At 38.8% G+C, this 17339-nt stretch overlaps 3 protein-coding genes and 1 non-coding gene across 4 annotated transcripts in view; 1 reads left to right on the forward strand and 3 right to left on the reverse strand.

Annotated features, from left to right (window-relative positions):
- Positions 1 to 5536, reverse strand: part of LOC105686800 (zwei Ig domain protein zig-8-like) — a 208303-nt gene extending 202767 nt beyond the window's left edge. The window contains exon 1 of the mRNA XM_048653209.1: positions 5290 to 5536. The gene's annotated coding sequence lies outside the window, so the exon portion shown is untranslated. The remainder of the gene's footprint in view (positions 1 to 5289) is intronic.
- Positions 5537 to 6801: 1265 nt separating this feature from the next.
- On the forward strand, positions 6802 to 10181 carry LOC105686809 (lysosomal acid glucosylceramidase-like). Its single transcript, XM_012401947.3, has 9 exons — positions 6802 to 6867; positions 7204 to 7287; positions 7793 to 7861; positions 8219 to 8543; positions 8612 to 8874; positions 8963 to 9391; positions 9473 to 9552; positions 9644 to 9921; positions 10032 to 10181. Exons 3-9 carry the CDS (start codon positions 7804 to 7806, stop codon positions 10129 to 10131), a joined length of 1533 nt encoding a protein of 510 aa, XP_012257370.1. The 5' UTR covers positions 6802 to 6867; positions 7204 to 7287; positions 7793 to 7803; the 3' UTR covers positions 10132 to 10181.
- A 56-nt stretch (positions 10182 to 10237) lies between these two features.
- On the reverse strand, positions 10238 to 12750 carry LOC105686804 (28S ribosomal protein S30, mitochondrial). Its single transcript, XM_012401937.3, has 4 exons — positions 11749 to 12750; positions 11073 to 11674; positions 10600 to 10993; positions 10238 to 10514 (listed from the first exon to the last, which is right to left on the reverse strand). Exons 1-4 carry the CDS (start codon positions 12201 to 12203, stop codon positions 10307 to 10309), a joined length of 1659 nt encoding a protein of 552 aa, XP_012257360.2. The 5' UTR covers positions 12204 to 12750; the 3' UTR covers positions 10238 to 10306.
- An 874-nt stretch (positions 12751 to 13624) lies between these two features.
- Positions 13625 to 13696, reverse strand: Trnaq-cug. The gene has a single exon. It is a non-coding gene; the product is annotated as a tRNA-Gln (tRNA).
- Positions 13697 to 17339: the final 3643 nt, after the last annotated feature.

Raw genomic sequence — 17339 nt, forward strand, 5'->3', positions numbered from 1 at the left:
AATATAAACTGGTCAATAACAGCGTCGAACATTACGCGATCAACACGAAAGCTCGTGTACTCTATGACAAATAGGGGTCAAAATTAGAAATAGGCGGTGCAAGGGCGACCACGGAAACAAGACAGGCAGTCTACCGCCCCTAGATATCGGCATGCCTAGGGACATGCAGAAATAAATGTAGCGTTCAAAGATCGCGTGATAATTGGGAACGTTACAAATTTTCCCTGTATCGAAAGCGTGAGGTATTTTTTTAATTGAAACGAGGTTTGAGATATAATCATGGAGAAAAAAAATTAAATAAGACTTACGTCTCCGTTAGGGTCGCTCCGAATTTACAAGGCATTTCCTGGATAAAAATAGAGTCTATCGATTCCGTGGTTCTCCCTGAAATGAACGAGTCAAAAGTTTGTCGGAAGAACGTTCGAGATTGAAGCAGAGAACGGGTTTCGTATTTTTGAGGGAAACATTTCACCTGCTAGTTACTCGAAGCATTCGTGTACATTCATACATTCATTCATCCACTCAGAAAAGTAACTCATTACACTTTTCACCTTTTCCAGCTGAAAATGTGGCGTCACAACGCGCCTTTGAACTTCGCGATAAAGGTATGTCACTATACGTACGTACACTGCATACCTGTACGACTAGAAAATCTCAAACCACCTCGCGGAGAGTTCTCTAGTAGACCGGAGGGCCGCGACTTTTCATTCTCTCTTTTATTTATTTCTTATTTTTATTTTTTTATTTTCCCTCACTTTACTCCACGTCATCTTTTGTACAAGCGGAACTGTATATGTAAGAAAATTATAATGATGTTGTTCGGGGAAAACTTTATAATATGCAGAGTAAAAGAAAAAGAAGCGCCATTTTTGCATTCCCACTTCTTTTTTTTTTGTTTTAGCGGTGCATTAAAAAAACTCACTCAAGACTTTTATTTTAATGATTTTACGATACAATCAACGGTTCGCTGTGAAATATCATAATGTAATCGGTGATGCTCGTTAAAGAAAAACGTGTGGATTTTTATCACTAATTTTTTATTTCAGTCTCCGCAGCGCTCGCCCCAGTTACGTTTGATATTTTCACGAATTACGGTGAATTTCATTTGTCGAGAGCGATAAAATCGATCGTGAGGATTTCATCCAAAATAACGCCAATAATTGGCCGCGTTTTCGTAACGACGCAACATCCGAACTTGAACTTCTTCGCTATAATAGAATCAATTTACTGTTATCACGTTGAACATAGAATTTGCCCGTTATTGGCACCAGCTGTTATAACGTTGTTCCGGGAATTTTGCTCCCCTTCTCTATACGTATATACGTATACACGTACACCTTCGGCATGAGAATACCCACCCTACCCCGTCCCCCCCTACCAGGGTAAGCTGAAATCGACGCGAACTCATACCAAACTCACCCACCGCCGTATGCTTTGCATAGCTACTGCTGCTGCTGCTGCTGCTCCTGCTCCCGCTGCTACTACCGCTGCTTTAGTTGCTCCGTTATTTTATTTTAACCATGAAACTGCCGCAGCCCTTTCCCAACATTCGTTCGCCTCCACCCCCGTCTGCACTTACTGATCACTCAAACCCCAAAGAGGGAATTGCTTGAAGCGTGCAGTCTAGATTCAATTTGGAAGCAAGAAGTGTGGAATAATGATAGAAGGATCGAAGACAAATTATAAAAGTGTATGTAATGAGATTTAATTTTTTTTTGAGGCGATCGGTTTTATTCGATTCATCGATTTGCCTCACGCATTCGATCGAGTTTCCAAGGAGTTTGTGAAAAAGTATAATTTTCAGACTATAATCTCGACTGAATTTAGTTGTAAAATTTTTCTTTTTTTTTCCTTTACTACTTGTAAACATCACGGGGCGCTTTTGCCGATTATTCAATGTAGTTGAGTTTTAATGGTCCGGAACGGGCTGCGTTCAATATACGATTTTATGTTTGCAGCTTTCTCAATAATGTAACTCACACTCGCTCCATTCGAGAACATCAAAAGACGATAAATTGTGGAAATCCACATTTAATATATGTGATGCCGTATATACTTTCTGCTCGTATATCGATCGATTTTTTTTCTCTTTTCATCCGTGTATAATGCAACGAAGAATCAAAAAAATTAAATTTCATTGCCTACAGACACGAACGACACGAAAAATCTTCGATTACTTTAGAACTTAGTTCGATTCCACGGTCCAGTCGATAGCCATCCCAAATCTTCAGTCGTGATTATAAATCTTAGCAGAGCTTCAAAGTGGATATTACCGTGTTAGGGACTTGAGGAGTGGAGCGATATGATCCGTGAAATACGCTAAGATCTACGCGAGGGGTTGAAATTTGCTTTTCTCTCTCTCTCATCGCTTTTTCATCTCGCGTATACGTCTTCTTTTTTTTTCTTTCCATTTTTTCGTTTTCGGAAGGGACAAAAGGGCTGTGAAATCCTGTTGTCGGCGTTGCGACTCTTCCTACCGCAGCGGGTACTTTACGGCACCCCGTTTTCAACCCACAGCGAGAACAACGACGAATAGAGAGGCCTACCTCGAGGTTGCCATCACGGGCGCGGGCAGTCGCGGATTGATTAAAATATTTCCCCGCGGGATACCCCGAAATTCTGCCGGGACTCGTTAACGTCCGATGTCGGGTGACTAACTCCGATCGTCTACAGGTATACGTAGCACAGGTACAGATCTAGTTATGGGACGATACGCAATCGATTCGTCCCAATTCCACGTGCGAGCTTTCAGTTAAAAATTTGATGACAATTTTTAAATAACCACAAAATTTTATACAACTATAACGGAATATTTTGTCTCGTAATGTAGAATGCACGTGTCGCCCAACTTTTTGAAAAAAAAAAACAAAGAATAAAACCAAACAAACCTTTTCAAACGTACATCGTTCTGCGGCGTCAAAACGATCTATATCCTACGTAGCCAATTTTAATGACTCCCAGAGGGTTGTTGGGAACCGAAAATCTCCTGTTTTTACTCGCCCCATACCACTACAAAAACGAGATGTCGAATCACGTTTCTCTATGGTAAAAAAAAAAAAAAACACGTAAACGTAAAAGATATAAAAAAAATTCTCGATGGACACTAATATTGGCCTCCGTAACCCGAAAAGCTCGTCTGATTAGTTATTTTTCTTCTTATAACTCTTCAGATTTATTGTTATCAATGAGCACCCTGTTTTTTTTTTAATGTGTATCGTTTTTGTAAGTAGAAAAACCACGTAGTTTACAGTTAAATCGCAAGACTTTCAATTTAGAGTATAAAGATATAGATTTGGCACGTTTCTCGAGGCGTTTCTAGGATGTACATTAATCTCCATAATTCATTAGCTCAAGTATTAATCTTGATAAATTACAGCTCTTTAGGGAATGCACCATCTCGACTGCCGCTGCAGGACCCAACTTCAGAGTGGTATAATTAAATGCAAATAATTCAAAGCTTTCGTTGTGCTGATACGACTAGATATATGTAACTCAACGATGCAGATTTAGTAACTGTGAGATGAACTTGAGAGAAAATTAATAAACCGATTAATTTACTGTTGGAAAATATTTTGTTAAAAAATACAATTTTCAAAAGGTGCAAGAAGTTTGTGACAACGATTCTCCTTATTATTGTAAAATCTACCGCTCCTGTACAGATTTTTTGCTCTACAAACGAAACTAAGGAGCTTCTAATCTGCCGTGAGCATCGCTGTTTTATCGTGGAAACTGATATATGATCTCGAAATTCGAAACGGTTGAACCGATAATATCTTATTTGTCCATATCGTAAATTTGTCCGTTTGACAATTGACCTTTGCTGCGTCCGCCGTTTACAATCTACAATAAATATTATGAAGAACAAATATAATGTTCGCTTCGCACTACAGCGTAATACAATATATCAGCGAGTATAAACTGCAGATCGCACTGTTCAAATCGAATAGGTGTACTTATAAATCTGAAGTTTGATTCCGTTTTTCTTCACCGGCTCGAACATTTTTACGAGAGAGAAAAATAGCGTTGGCCAACGTGAGAGGGAAAAAGAGAGGGAATAAAAAATTTATACGAGCAATGAATATAAGCGTAAAAAGAAAAATAATAACAACTAGAAATAATTCTATATCCTGCAGGGGGCGGTAAATCTCATAGGAAAACCCGTCGCTTCTGTATGAGGCTAGTAAATTTTTGATCGGGTTTACTCAAAGATTATGAAGGTAGAAGTAATGCGTGGAATAGGTTTCTTGAAAAAAGGCCCCTCCGGGCTACTTAACGAGCTTTGTAAAGACTTCAAGGGTTTTCTTTCCCCCCTAAAGCAGACCACCCCTGCCGAAATTTGTTGAAGAGCGCTACATCCCGGATCGTACGGGGGAGAGGGGTGTTTTTGTAACTGTGTGTGAAGGTTTCCGAAGAATTTAATACTTCCTTGAAATTTAAAAGAGCGAAAAAATATGAAAATGAATAAAACTGACGACTTAATTCGACCGGAGTATGCCAAGTTCGAAGAGAAAGACTAGCGATCGAAGCGAACGGAGCTTTTACTTTGAAGGTCAAGTCTACGTCTCGTAAGATAATACGTAACATATGTAAATTCACCCTCTCAATTAGCGCCTTCCAAGAGTCAACTAATTAGATTTATTGTAAGCCGCGTTAAGACGTAGAAGAGAAAGCTTGCGAGTAAGACGAAACCTCAAACTGTGTTACCTCGTAATTCGTCATTCGTTGGAAAACCCCTCAGATCTAAGATATACGTACAAACATGTACCAAAATCGAAATACGTGATCGTGTAATTAGGATTACTGGGGAATTTTTACGCTATAACAATATAATTTATAACACGCAAGGTAATTGGAAAATATAATACTTTTCCGCCGCATGTATTTCGATCCCACGCGGAGAGCTCACATTTCACAAAGCTGGCAAGGCGAACATTTTTCTTAGTTTAATTTTCATTCATTTTTCTTGATTTTTTTCTTCATCCGTTTGTTTTTTCTTTCTTCTTTCCCTTCTTCTTTACTTTCATTTTCACTCCGCGATTTCGCTATACATACCGAGAGCACGTTAACGGTAATACAAAAGTACGATGAAGAAAAAAAAAGAATTCAGCATTTATAAATTACGCGCATATTTTTTTTTTTTTCTCTCTTTTCAAGACGTTTACGTTATTACAGTTAATTCCCGACAATGGGATCAGTGGAATATAAATTTTCTTACGAGGAATTATACGCGATGACATTTCGATCGAACGGAAGAGAAAACGTTCAGGAGAAAAAGGAGAATGATTTTACCTCCGATTTCGCAAAGGTGAAGGTCTCGTGATTTAGGTTGAAAGTTTCCACACCTCACTTTTGATTCGGATCTTCAGATGACAGTAAAATTGCCGTAATGTCGTTTGAAACAAATTGAGGTTCGTTCGGATAGAAGCGTCACTTTGCAGCGTCAATTCCGCTGTCTACGTTTGAGCGTAATTGAACGCATCGCAGCTATCAGTCTGGAGAACGAAGCTCTCTGATATGGCCCAGTACGAAGCGAATGACGACGTTACAGAAGTAACGTAAACCCAACGGAAATGCCTATCAATGAACGAGCAGAACTCTGCTGGAGAGTGAGTGAGCGATTTTGAGTGACGGCACTTCGTGGTTTTCAACGACAAAGCCCGGTAAATGTTTCGATCTCGTTGCACGATACATTTTGTTCCACCGAAATTGCACCGCTGAAGAGAGTGCGGTTTTGAGTGCAGTTGAACAATTTGAGTGAATCTTCAATTTTGAGTATGCTCAACAAATTTGCTGAAGTGAACGATTAAATTATAGCTCAAAATCTATTGGGATTTCACAATCAACTTCACCTTCCTACCCCTCTAATCTCTCAAATCAAGAGCCTGTTCTGAAGGAAAATCTTAAAATTTAAACAGAGTTCAACGTACCGAGACATCGTCGATATTGGTGATTTAATGTCGATTACGACAATTTGTCAAGCGATTGAAACGCTGCGTTGACGAAAAAAAAAAAACCGGAGTTATAACTATTATCCCGCGGAGAAAACTCGAGGGTGAAACTTTTTGTTTTTTTACGCGCGGGCGCTAAAAAAATCATCTACACAGCCGAATGTGGTCGAGAAACTTTTAATTGATAAAGTTCACGCGCGACTCTGTACGTGGAGGTAGAACCGTCCGAATGCCATAATAATACATGCGTTTGTGGAGCAAGTGATAGTTTTGTTTTTTGCGATTCACTCATTGGCTTCCATGACATTTAATACTGGGGGAGAAAACTGTTGCTCCGAAGCTTGAAAATTGGTTGAAAATTTTTCATCTTATTCATATTTTAATTCTTATTTCTAGTTACTTAAAAAAAAAAAAATACATATCTATATTATTTGTTTTGCTACTTGCTAAGAGTGACCTACCAAGAAATCTCGAAAAAATGATAAATCCACAGCCCCCCCAGGTGTTCAGTATATCAATGATAAAACCAAAAAACTTAATTGACTTATTGTTAGATAATACAATATTTCTTACTGTTTCGGTGTGGTCTCACTCCAGCTTCTATACCTATACACATACGACTGTAGCAATTATAAACATGGATATATACCAGGCGAGGTCCCTGAATCAGCGAATTTTTTGTCAGATAAGGTAGCCACTCGAGAGCGCAAGTCCCAGATTTGTTTATGTTAAGTTATCATTTCCACCTGCCGCAATCACCGCTCATACCCTAGATGAATAGAAATAAGATAAGGATATGTATCGTATAGGATTAGATAGAGCGGAAAGGGTTAAGAGCCTCTCTTTCAAGTCCACGCCTCCCATATAAAAAAGCATGCACAAGGTGCATTCATCAATTTTGGTTCAGCTTCCACCCAAGGTTCATACCTAAACTCTTATTAAACTCTTAGAATTAACTTGTACTCTCAAGTGAAGTATTCGACTTTACTCTGGAATCATTCACCGTTCGAGTTACATACTTCGAAAATCAGTTCTTGCAGTAATTAAAATCGAATTAAACGCTCCGAGATTAATCGTACATCGGCAGTACACTTAAGCTCAAGTGATGTTCTTTTATCACTCTTTGAATAAAATGTTAGGAGTTATGGATCAATCATCGGTCATACTTGAATACATAAACTCAGTTACTTGTTTATTACTTGTTTGGTTGCTAAATATACTTTTGTGTGAATTTAATCTTTCTTGTGTGTATTAGATTACTACAACTCAACAACCAATAAGTTCTCCTGACGCTTCAGCAATCAAACTCTCCGGGCCGCTCAACGCACCGGAAATTAAAGTAAGTCGCATCTCTGTTAGCTCTTTCCTTTTTTTATTAACGCCCTTCCGGCCTCCCTTATGCCGATTTATTGTGTCTACAGCATACTAAATAGGAGGCGTAGTCGTTGCCATCGAAGTCTGACGCGATTTTCTGCAATTTTAAAAATTATCAAAAAGTTTCGCGACCCACCCCGCACGTGATAAGCGACTATTTTGTTTCGCTTCTAACAATTAAATCAGATTAGAAGAGATCGGATTAAATTAGATTAGATTAGTACAGATTAGATTATAGAATATCAGATCAGATCAAATTATATATTCGAGCAGTTTAATCAGCACCAAATCTTATCAGACAAACGTCATACATTATCATAACATAACGCGACGTACGCATAGGAACTTTAAATATGTTTAAATTCACAGACCATAAATAGACGGGTATCGGCATAAAAAATTGATTGGATAAATAAATATCGTTTCGTCTATCCAATGTGATCGTATATTTGGGCTACTTTTTATTCCAGGTTTCGGTCCGATGAGGGAGATCAACATGCGACGATACCTCCTCCTCGTTATCCTCTGGATATGCGAAGGTGATGTTCGAATATCTTATTCAAAGAAACATTCGCTTTCATATAATTGATCAATACGCTCATATAAAATTAGCCCCGAATGAGATAAAATCGTTGAGCGCAATAATTCGTCAGGATTTTGTAGACGAATAATAGCCATTGTATCGACGCAATTGTTCACTGGTTGGAACTTTGCCAAGAACGATCATTCCGAGTGATTTCGACATTGGTATTTTTCATTCTTTCTCACAAAGAATTTATCGGTTCAATTTGGTCAATTCAGGATGATAATTTTGTATCAAGTTTCCATTGATCTGATGCGTTCGAAGTCATATTCCCTGAATTCAGAGCTTGAATCAGATTTCCTTGAATTCGCAGCTACAACATCCAGTCCTTGCATACATCGAGATTTCGGAAATGGTGGAACAGTCTGCGTCTGCAATGCAACTTACTGCGATACGAACCCGGAAGTTGCAGTTCCGGAGATCGGCAAATTTGTACAATACACTTCTAGCAAAGATGGTTTGAGACTAAGCGTTACGCAAGGTGCTTTTACCGATAAATCGGACAAGGCTGACCAAATTATTGAAGTTAATCCCCAAACAACTTATCAAAGTATATATGGATTCGGAGGAGCATTCACGGATGCTGCGGGTATTAATATTAAGACCCTCAGTCCAGGTGCACAGGAAAATCTGTTGAGGTATATTACTACAATCTTGAACTAAACCGATTCAGACTTCAACATTATAATTCCGATGATTTTTGCAGATCATATTTCACTAAAGAAGGTAGCAACTATAATCTGGGGCGACTACCGATAGGCGGTTGTGATTTTTCTACCAGGAAGTACACTTACGACGACGTTGCAAATGATCTACGGCTTGAACACTTCAATCTCGCCGAAGAAGACCTTGTCTACAAAATTCCTTTCATGCAAAAAGCTCTGAAAATGAATCCTGAACTCAACTTTTTAGCAGCTGCTTGGAGCGCTCCGCCATGGATGAAGACAAACAACGATTACACCGGATTTGGTATGCATTATGATGATGAACGTCACTATCAATGGTCTGGTCAAACCGCAACTGCTGCAGTTAAAAACGAAAAATCTAAATTCGGCAGGTTTCCTTCGAAAGGAGTTTTATCAGCTGTACGCAGACTATCACATGAAATTCTTAGACGTGTACAAAAGCTACGGACTTGAGATGTGGGCAATTTCCACGGGGAATGAACCGTCCAATGGTATAATACCACTAAATGGTTTCAATAGTTTGGGATGGACTCCAAACCAAATGGGCAAATGGATAGCTGAAAATCTAGGGCCAACCCTACGCAACACGGAACATAACAAAACTAAGATTCTTGCACTGGACGATCAAAGATTCAGTTTGCCCTGGTATGTGAACCTGGTGTTCGCGAATAAGGTAGCAAAAGATTATACCGATGGAATCGCCATACATTGGTATTGGGACAGTCTTCCCGCATGGGTCGTAGACAGAATGCATATCGATCATCCTGAGAAATTCATCATCATGACCGAAGCGTCGGTTGGTAAGTAATCAATACTAGTAAGTATCGGGATATTAAAGATTATGCCTAAAGGATTTTTTTCCTTTCCTTTTTTTTACGCAGGCGACAAGCCTTGGAATTTTAAGAAGGTCGTGTTGGGATCCTGGAAACGGGGGGAACAGTACATTGAGGACATAATAGAAGTAAGTGGATTAATGTGAGGACATAAATCAATGTAAAAGAATTATGAGAGTGTTCTACCAGTAATGAAATATTTTCTCGTTCATCTTAAAGAACCTGGAGCACTGGGTGACGGGATGGGTAGACTGGAATCTGGCCCTGGACGAAAAGGGAGGCCCTAACTGGAAGAAGAACTTCGTGGATTCTGCAATCATCATTAAGGCTGATAATGATGAATTTTACAAACAACCGATGTACTACGCGATCGCACACTTCAGCAAATTTATACCGCGGAATTCATTGAGGATAGACACCACTAAAAGCTCGAAGTACATCAAAACTGTGGGCTTTAGGACACCGGACAATAATTCGGTCTTAGTGCTGTACAATACGTGAGTACAATTTTACCCTAATTATTTGAAAACCAGGTGTCTAGCGATAGGCACAGAATCGAGCACAGAATGCAGATATTATTTCACACATATATTCTTCTTTGTTTCAGGCGCAGCAAAAAACGTAGTGTAAGCATTAGGGATCCAGAAAGAGGAAACATTTACCTAAGTTTGCCGCCGAAATCGATTCACACTATTGTTTATAAATAGTTACGATCTGTGTGATTGCGAAGTATTGAAATAAAAATCAATGAATCGTTGTGGCGTGTATTGGAATCGATGTAGGGGACCAAAAATAAGAGGAGGCAGTAGGATATTTGGTTTATATAAGTGTATTTAATGGTGTAGCAAGATTTCAATTTACGACAACAGTATGAGGAATTGCTCAAGGATAATAGGTTTTCGCCCACTTATTTCTACTTTTCGGTCCTCCCGGCCTTAAACATTTAGGTATATACGTTGGCAAATGGTCATCATATTTCCTGGCCGAGTGTCTGTAACCGTGTTCCCATTTAGTTAGTTTTTTATCCATGAATCGTGTTTTGAAATCGATCTTATAAATCTTCTCCCAATGATCGATTTCCTCTCTCAGGCTGAAAATTTTAAGAGTGAATTACACTTGAATTGGATTCGCGAGAACTTTTCATAAGTTTAAGCACGTAGTTCGTATCTACTTACAAGTGTCTTGGCCTGTTGGAATACATGTGTTTGAAGTATTTCTCGAGCCATGCTCTCCTTTCCGGATCTGTTATATCTGCAATTTTTTGCTCCGAAGTACCAAGATAAGGTTTCATATTAACGCCTTCTCGCTTTTGCGGTACATTCGCGTAAAATTTAATTAACGTTTTTAATACATCATCGTTCAAGCCAACTAGTTTTCCGTCTTCAATCCCTTCAAAGAGCTTCATAGACCCTGAAGTCCAGCACAAATTCTTACGAGGATTTGTGTCAGCATGCTCGGAATTCACTAACGTCGTATTCAATTGGTATGCATAAAGTGACCATGATTGGCCATTGGTTATGACAGTTTGTGTTAATAAAGGATACGTCAAATCGGTAAATGTGGAAAACCCTAAAAATTCCAGGGAATGTCTAATCAACTGTATCTCGAGACATGACTGTAATCAAGACATCAACGCCAAATATCTTACCTTGATAGCAGGCTTGAGAGAGTAGCCAACTGTACGAGGCATATATAGCTTGTACATTGAGGGCATCTTCATCATCTTTGAATTTGACCGACCTCTTGTCAAGGTGGTTTCGATTGTGGTACGACATGAGTCCAAATTCACTTGGATCTCCAGGCCAGAAGCCAGGTATGTTAGTTCCATGAACATATTTAAATTCGTAACCTAGAACTCTGGGATCGAATCTAAATTCAGGAACTGTGAATACTGGGTTTTCTGATTCACTAAGGCTAACAATTTCTTTCAGAGGCAGATCATGTCTGAGTTGTAGAATTGGTTCACCTTTGTACTGAATCTTAGTACTCAGAGGATCATTTGCATAATCTTTCAACCATGGTACTGATTCTTTAAATTTTCTCACAGCTTTTGGGGGTTCTATCCCTCCTGCGAACCAGAAGGCTTCCACACGGGGTTCATCATCAATTTGAGCCTCTAGTAGATGAGGTAAATCAGAGGCTAAGGTGGCAAGCAAAATTCTGTTGATTTGACGTACAAGTGCTTCTGTTCGTGCATTGTTCAATAACTCAGATTTTTTTTCATCTACTGCTTCTATTTCCTGCTCTCTTCTGCAATGAGAAATGATGAATTATAAGCAAATCCAAAGGAATTATTAGGTAAGCTTAGAGAACCTAATACATACTTTCTATAATTGTATTCTAATAATATCGTCTCCTCTATTTGTTTTTTGATTCGTTGTACTATTTCTTCTATTTTCTCAGGAGCCATAACACGATCATAGTATTTAGGAAGTCCCGGTTCTTGAATCAGATGAGTTCTGGTAATAAACTGTGCGAGCGATTCTGAGTTGTACGGTATCAAATGTTCAAATAACATGAGAGATTTCCATCCATAGTAACGGGGCATATTTATCTTCATTAGTTTTTCCTCTACTGTATTCAATTTTTTTATTTCTTCATGCCAAGACTCGTGTCTTCTTTTTTCTTTGGCTTTCAACGAAAGATCCAAAATTGGTGGATACTGTGGTGGATCAGAGTATTCAACTTCTTTGGCCACAACAGAGTGAAGTCGTTTTCCTTCTCGAAATATTGTCGACAGCCTCACGTATGATCGTGGGTTCACTCGCATCAGCGACATGATTAAACTCACTTTAATAAACGGATTAATCAACAGTTAATTATAATAAATACCGGCTCATATTTCAACCAAAAATGAATCGAGGTTAAATGCTCTACAGCCCTCTGGCCACCCTGACCAAATACGTGGGCCAAGTGCAGGAGGAGCGCATGCGGAGCGCACTTACTCCCATCTTCCTTGGCATAGCTGGAGCGCTTCGAAAAGTGCCACTATTCCTGGGTTAAAAAAATATCTGAGAGATGGCCACATCACAATCCGAAAAAGTTGTTGGATAAGTGGTTTCCTGTTTAATCAATCGTAGGTAGTAAAGGTGGTTAATCTTAAATCAATTCAGATAAGGATAACAGTGAAAAACAACGAGATCTTATTTGAATTGTTTTTTAAATTTAGAAAATTGTTCAATAAGTTACTATTTTTGGCTGCATCTTAGTCAATTATTAGAAAATTCATCACAAGTTGGAATCAGAATCCGCTGTCTGAATTGATCCATTTTTTAGAATCAAGAAGTTAACGTCTCTATCTTCTTCGATAAATTTTCAGCATGAAGTTCATAAGTATTCGACGACGAAAATTCCATGAAATAATCACATTTCTACAAAGCTTATGTGAACGAAGTAACATTGACCTTTTTGTTCCTCCATTAATGAGTGGGGAGACTTTGATTTAGCTTTTTCCTGCTCCAAAAAAAAAAATTTTTTATGCTCGTACCAATGAAAAAAAAGGTCAAATGCACTATCCGTAGAGCGCTCGTGGAATTTGTACAAATTTAAGCTGTCTCGAACACTAAAACGATCCTAGATTTTTCTTTTTCGTTTGGCTGAGGTAAAAAAGAATTTTAACACTTTTTCTGTCTCCTCGAATTGAGAAAGATTTCACTAAAGTTTTAACCGCAAAATATTCTCTCAATTAATCTGGATACAATTTACCCGAAACTTTCTTCTTATAGATCTTTCAAATTTCTCGGCAGGTTTTATTTTACAAAGTCATGTAGTGTAATGCACAATAAATTTACTTACGTCACGGGTGCGGAATAGGCTGAATAAATTTATATCCAGCTCTTGCTATACCACAGATGCCTTTACTCTGGTTACACGGTTATATCTTTTCTCATCGATTTTTAACACCAGTTTAATGAACCTTTGTCGCAAATAGTTTATTATCCACATGAAAATCGCTATGTTTGGATAAAACTTAGAATAATAGTGCTTCTATATGAGTATAGTTTCCTCGATGTCATTAGTAGAAATGATATTTTTTATTAATAATGTTAGTTCTTTTATCACCCTACCTGCAGCACAGACAAAAAAAAGTTCAGTCAAAACTTTTATAATTACAAACATGAATTTTCAATATGAACGAGTTGCCCTCGATGTTGAAAGCTTTTATAAAGTTGTGATATTTTTAGAAGGTGCAAAAAAACAAGGTTCCACCGAGATTTGAACTCGGATCGCTGGATTCAGAGTCCAGAGTGCTAACCATTACACCATGGAACCTACCCTCCAACAAAAGCTCGATTCAACCCCGGTCGTAAGGGATGAAAACTGCTGACAATATAAATTTGCACATCTTTATGCCTAAGTAATTTCACTAACACTGCAATAATTATTATCTAGAGTTAGATTATGAGCACTAAATGATCAATTTTTGCTCGCTCAATGATCGATCATCATCAAATTTGAATCGTCATAGACATCCAATATCTTCTGGTAACTTGATATCGAATACACGACGAATGACAATCGCATTATCATGATCCAATTGCCATCGCACTAATTTATTGGCCGTCATCAATTCGATATTGTTATTTATAATTCTATAATTGGAGCTACAGGGTGACCACTGCAAACACTATAAGTGTAAAGGTCAGATTGCCGGCTGACGTACGTATGCTAACATCGATTTATTGCTCCCATATCTTTTTTACGACGATGCGCAAGCAACGACGAAGGTTATTTCCTAGTTTTTATATACAAGGAAGATTTCTCTTCTTTCTTCATTTCGAAATTCTGTGACAGTTAATTTTCTCGAGAAATGGGTCGCCAACCTAATTCTTGCCGTTTAAACCGAGTCCCGAGCCATTGGCTGAAACAGAATTACTTATTTTCGAGTCGTTAAAAGCTCCTCTTCCTTCATACTGTTTCATGGCAACAATTTTGCAGATTTAATTGTCGGTAAATAACGACCCAACAAATTTCCGTACCGTCGATTCGTTGCCTCTATTAAGAGAAATTTACACTCACAGGTAAAACATGAATGAACGAGTCACAAAGAGTGTCGCTAATTTAGCGTCTCTAATTGATATTACGTACCTACGTCTAAAGTCTTTGTCTTCATTGTTGAGTCGCATCTACTTGACCCTTATATTTTAACCTCTTGAGTCGCGAGACTATTATCTGGATTACAATTGTATCACGACTTCGAGCACCGTGCACTCTTGCTGCGAACATTAAATTTTATTGAAAAACTTTTGTCATACGGATCACGTGATCACGCGCAAGATCGTTCGTGCACTTTGATTTTCAAAGTTCGATCATTTGTTAGGCATCAAATTTTTTACAGCGTATCGAATAGTTGGAATCTTCATCCTAATTTTTTTTCTCCTTTTTTCATCCCTTACTTTTCACGTTATAAACGACGTTTTATCGACGCGCTCACGTAGTAAGTTGAGGAGGACCACCTGTACGATTTCGTCCTTTTATCGAACAGACAGAAACTCTAATGGACCCGTTCAAGTTGCACTTGGTAATTTTAAATCTTTGATGTTATCTTTAACTGGTCTACGACGTCGCGACATTTCTTGTGGTAACTTCTTCGGTGTTTTCTCTAATTTCGTTTTCGCAGTTTTTTTTACCTAGAAGCATCTATAAGTATGTAGGAGGAGTGTGGCAAGTTGTCGCGTGACCTCTGTAAAGCTAACGACAATATCTTGCGATTCGTGATTTTTTCCGTTCGAACAGACATCGATCGTGAGTAGAGGGTGATGCGATCTGACGATTGATTCCACGCTCAATAAATCATTACCGACAACTACCTATATACTTCGTCGATTAGCGTCATTCCTACTCAACACGAAGTCTTGAAATTAGCGACGATAGAGTCAATGTTGAATGCGGTCGTTTATTTACTCTCAGCATGCCACCCGTCCGCGCGTCGCGTCTTACAGCCATATGGAACATGTGGAAGGCACTTGCAATTTTCAATGCCAAACCGAAGGAGGCGTCGTGCAGCGCGAAAAAGAGTTGAGTTTCAAACAGGGAGATGAAGAATATCTGGACGGGCGCGAGAGGTGAGTGATCATGGAAGAAAAAATTGAAAAAATATACGGCGAAAGAGAGGAGAGCTTTCGCCCGGTCAAGTTGAGGATGAGACCGAGGAGAGAAGCGGGAAGAGGGAAAGGCGCGAGAGTCGATGCCTCATCTTGACGCCGAAAATAGACCCCAACCGTACCCACACCGCTACGAGTTGAAAATATACCAACACGCCCAGAGCGACTCGCTCTTCTTCCCAACGATCGCGGGAGGGAATTATGTTTTCTATGTCTTCCTTAATTATATCGACAGGGTTAAATTTTTCGGAATCTCGTATACCGCCGGGTTTTCACGGAGCAACAGCTGTGTCCTCGTAAACCAATTGACAATACGCGAATCTACGTCACAATTTTTAAATATATAATTCAGCGAATCGGTCGAAAGAAAAAAAATATTACTTCTCTGAAACTCAATCGCGATGATGTGGTTCCCGGTTAACTGCACCGCCAAGCTGGTCCATCGAGACTCAACCGCGGTGCAAGCTGAGTCTGATATCTTGCGGTGGAACGCGAAGTTTGTTAGAAGAAAAAAAGAAAAATATTAAATGCATTTAATAGCTACTAGGGAATTCTATCAAAAAGTTTAGTAAATCCAACCTTCGGTCAAGGGAATAGCAGCGAGTGGCGGAATTACTGAAGTGGTTTACGAAGCATCCTTTGAGTACACATCAGGTAAAATTCAATTCAATGTGTATATAACTTCTTTCCAACAGGGGTGAATACCATTCGAACGGATACCAAGAAAATTTTTCTCCATGCAAATGGAGCCTGAATTAAACATATTTTACTGACTTTGTTAAAAAAGGGAAGACAAAAAAAATCCCTTTGATTTTTTTTAGTTTTTTTTTTTCCACAACTGGTAACTGATATTTGATTATCGTCAAACTATATTTACTGAAGAAATTTAGAACTCCTTTGGATTTTCATTTTCACCGGCATTGAAAATTGCGAAAGCCCTACTTGACGATAAATTGGGGATAATCTGTTAACCGAGAAGGTCAGAGATTGACCTCTACTTCTATGATAAAAAAAGAAAGCCGTTGGTTTCACGTAGATATTTGTTTTTCAGAATTTCGAGTGATCGTTTAATTCTGGAATAAAAATACGTTGATTTTACGTCTGCAACAGCTCACGCCGCTGATGATTGAACGAGTAAATATGTACCAATATATATAGACATCTATATCGAGTCTATTTAGCATGTGCTTCGGTGTGCACCAATCTCCGTCTAATTACAAGGTTATATAATTACTGGTAAACCGTTGGGGCGAATTGCTCTAATTCCATCTAGTTGAAACGAAACTGTGAAAAAGGATGTAAAACGCAGCGGATTTCTGTGCTCGTAACTATCTTGAAAAACTGGTAAACTTTTTCGTTCCAATTATAGGAACAACTGTAACCAACGAGCGAACGTACCGTGAAAAATCGAAGGAAAATTTTCGAACAACGGAACTTCTGAGCGCTACAGATTTGAAACGCGGGCGATTGAAATTTGACCAATAGCATTTTCGGAACCGGAAAGCTTAGGGCGTGGTTAACGGTGCGCGTCGGTCATAGAAACCAGAAGCGAGTCGCCATTGGTCAATTTGAATTCCGTCGCCGCGCTTTCGAACTTCGATCGCGAAGATCATTTAGGTATTATCGAAAACGAGTGCCGAACGTCGTTCGAAGGAAAAACGAAGATCCGCGTGACCTACGGAGAGGGGTTCTCATGTTTTAAATTAATTGATACAATTTATGGTTTTTAAGAAGTTTTTTCCGGAGCTAATCAACGCGTTTTGATACAGTTTTTGTTTTGAACGACGGTAATTTGGCCTTTGGATAGCATA

Source organism: Athalia rosae, chromosome 3 (assembly GCF_917208135.1).
Source record: "Athalia rosae chromosome 3, iyAthRosa1.1, whole genome shotgun sequence".
NCBI classification, from domain to species: domain Eukaryota; kingdom Metazoa; phylum Arthropoda; class Insecta; order Hymenoptera; family Athaliidae; genus Athalia; species Athalia rosae.

Coding starts and splice junctions, on each gene's coding strand:
- LOC105686804 (XM_012401937.3), bottom strand. CDS start 12,203: ATGTCGCTGATGCGAGTGAACCCACGATCATACGTGAGGCTGTCGACA. Junction 11,675..11,748: donor TTAGAATACAATTATAGAAA/GTATGTATTAGG, acceptor TTCTCATTGCAG/AAGAGAGCAGGAAATAGAAG. Junction 10,515..10,599: donor TCCAACAGGCCAAGACACTT/GTAAGTAGATAC, acceptor TAAAATTTTCAG/CCTGAGAGAGGAAATCGATC.
- LOC105686809 (XM_012401947.3), top strand. CDS start 7,804: ATGAGGGAGATCAACATGCGACGATACCTCCTCCTCGTTATCCTCTGG. Junction 7,862..8,218: donor TATCCTCTGGATATGCGAAG/GTGATGTTCGAA, acceptor TTGAATTCGCAG/CTACAACATCCAGTCCTTGC. Junction 9,392..9,472: donor CATGACCGAAGCGTCGGTTG/GTAAGTAATCAA, acceptor TTTTTTACGCAG/GCGACAAGCCTTGGAATTTT.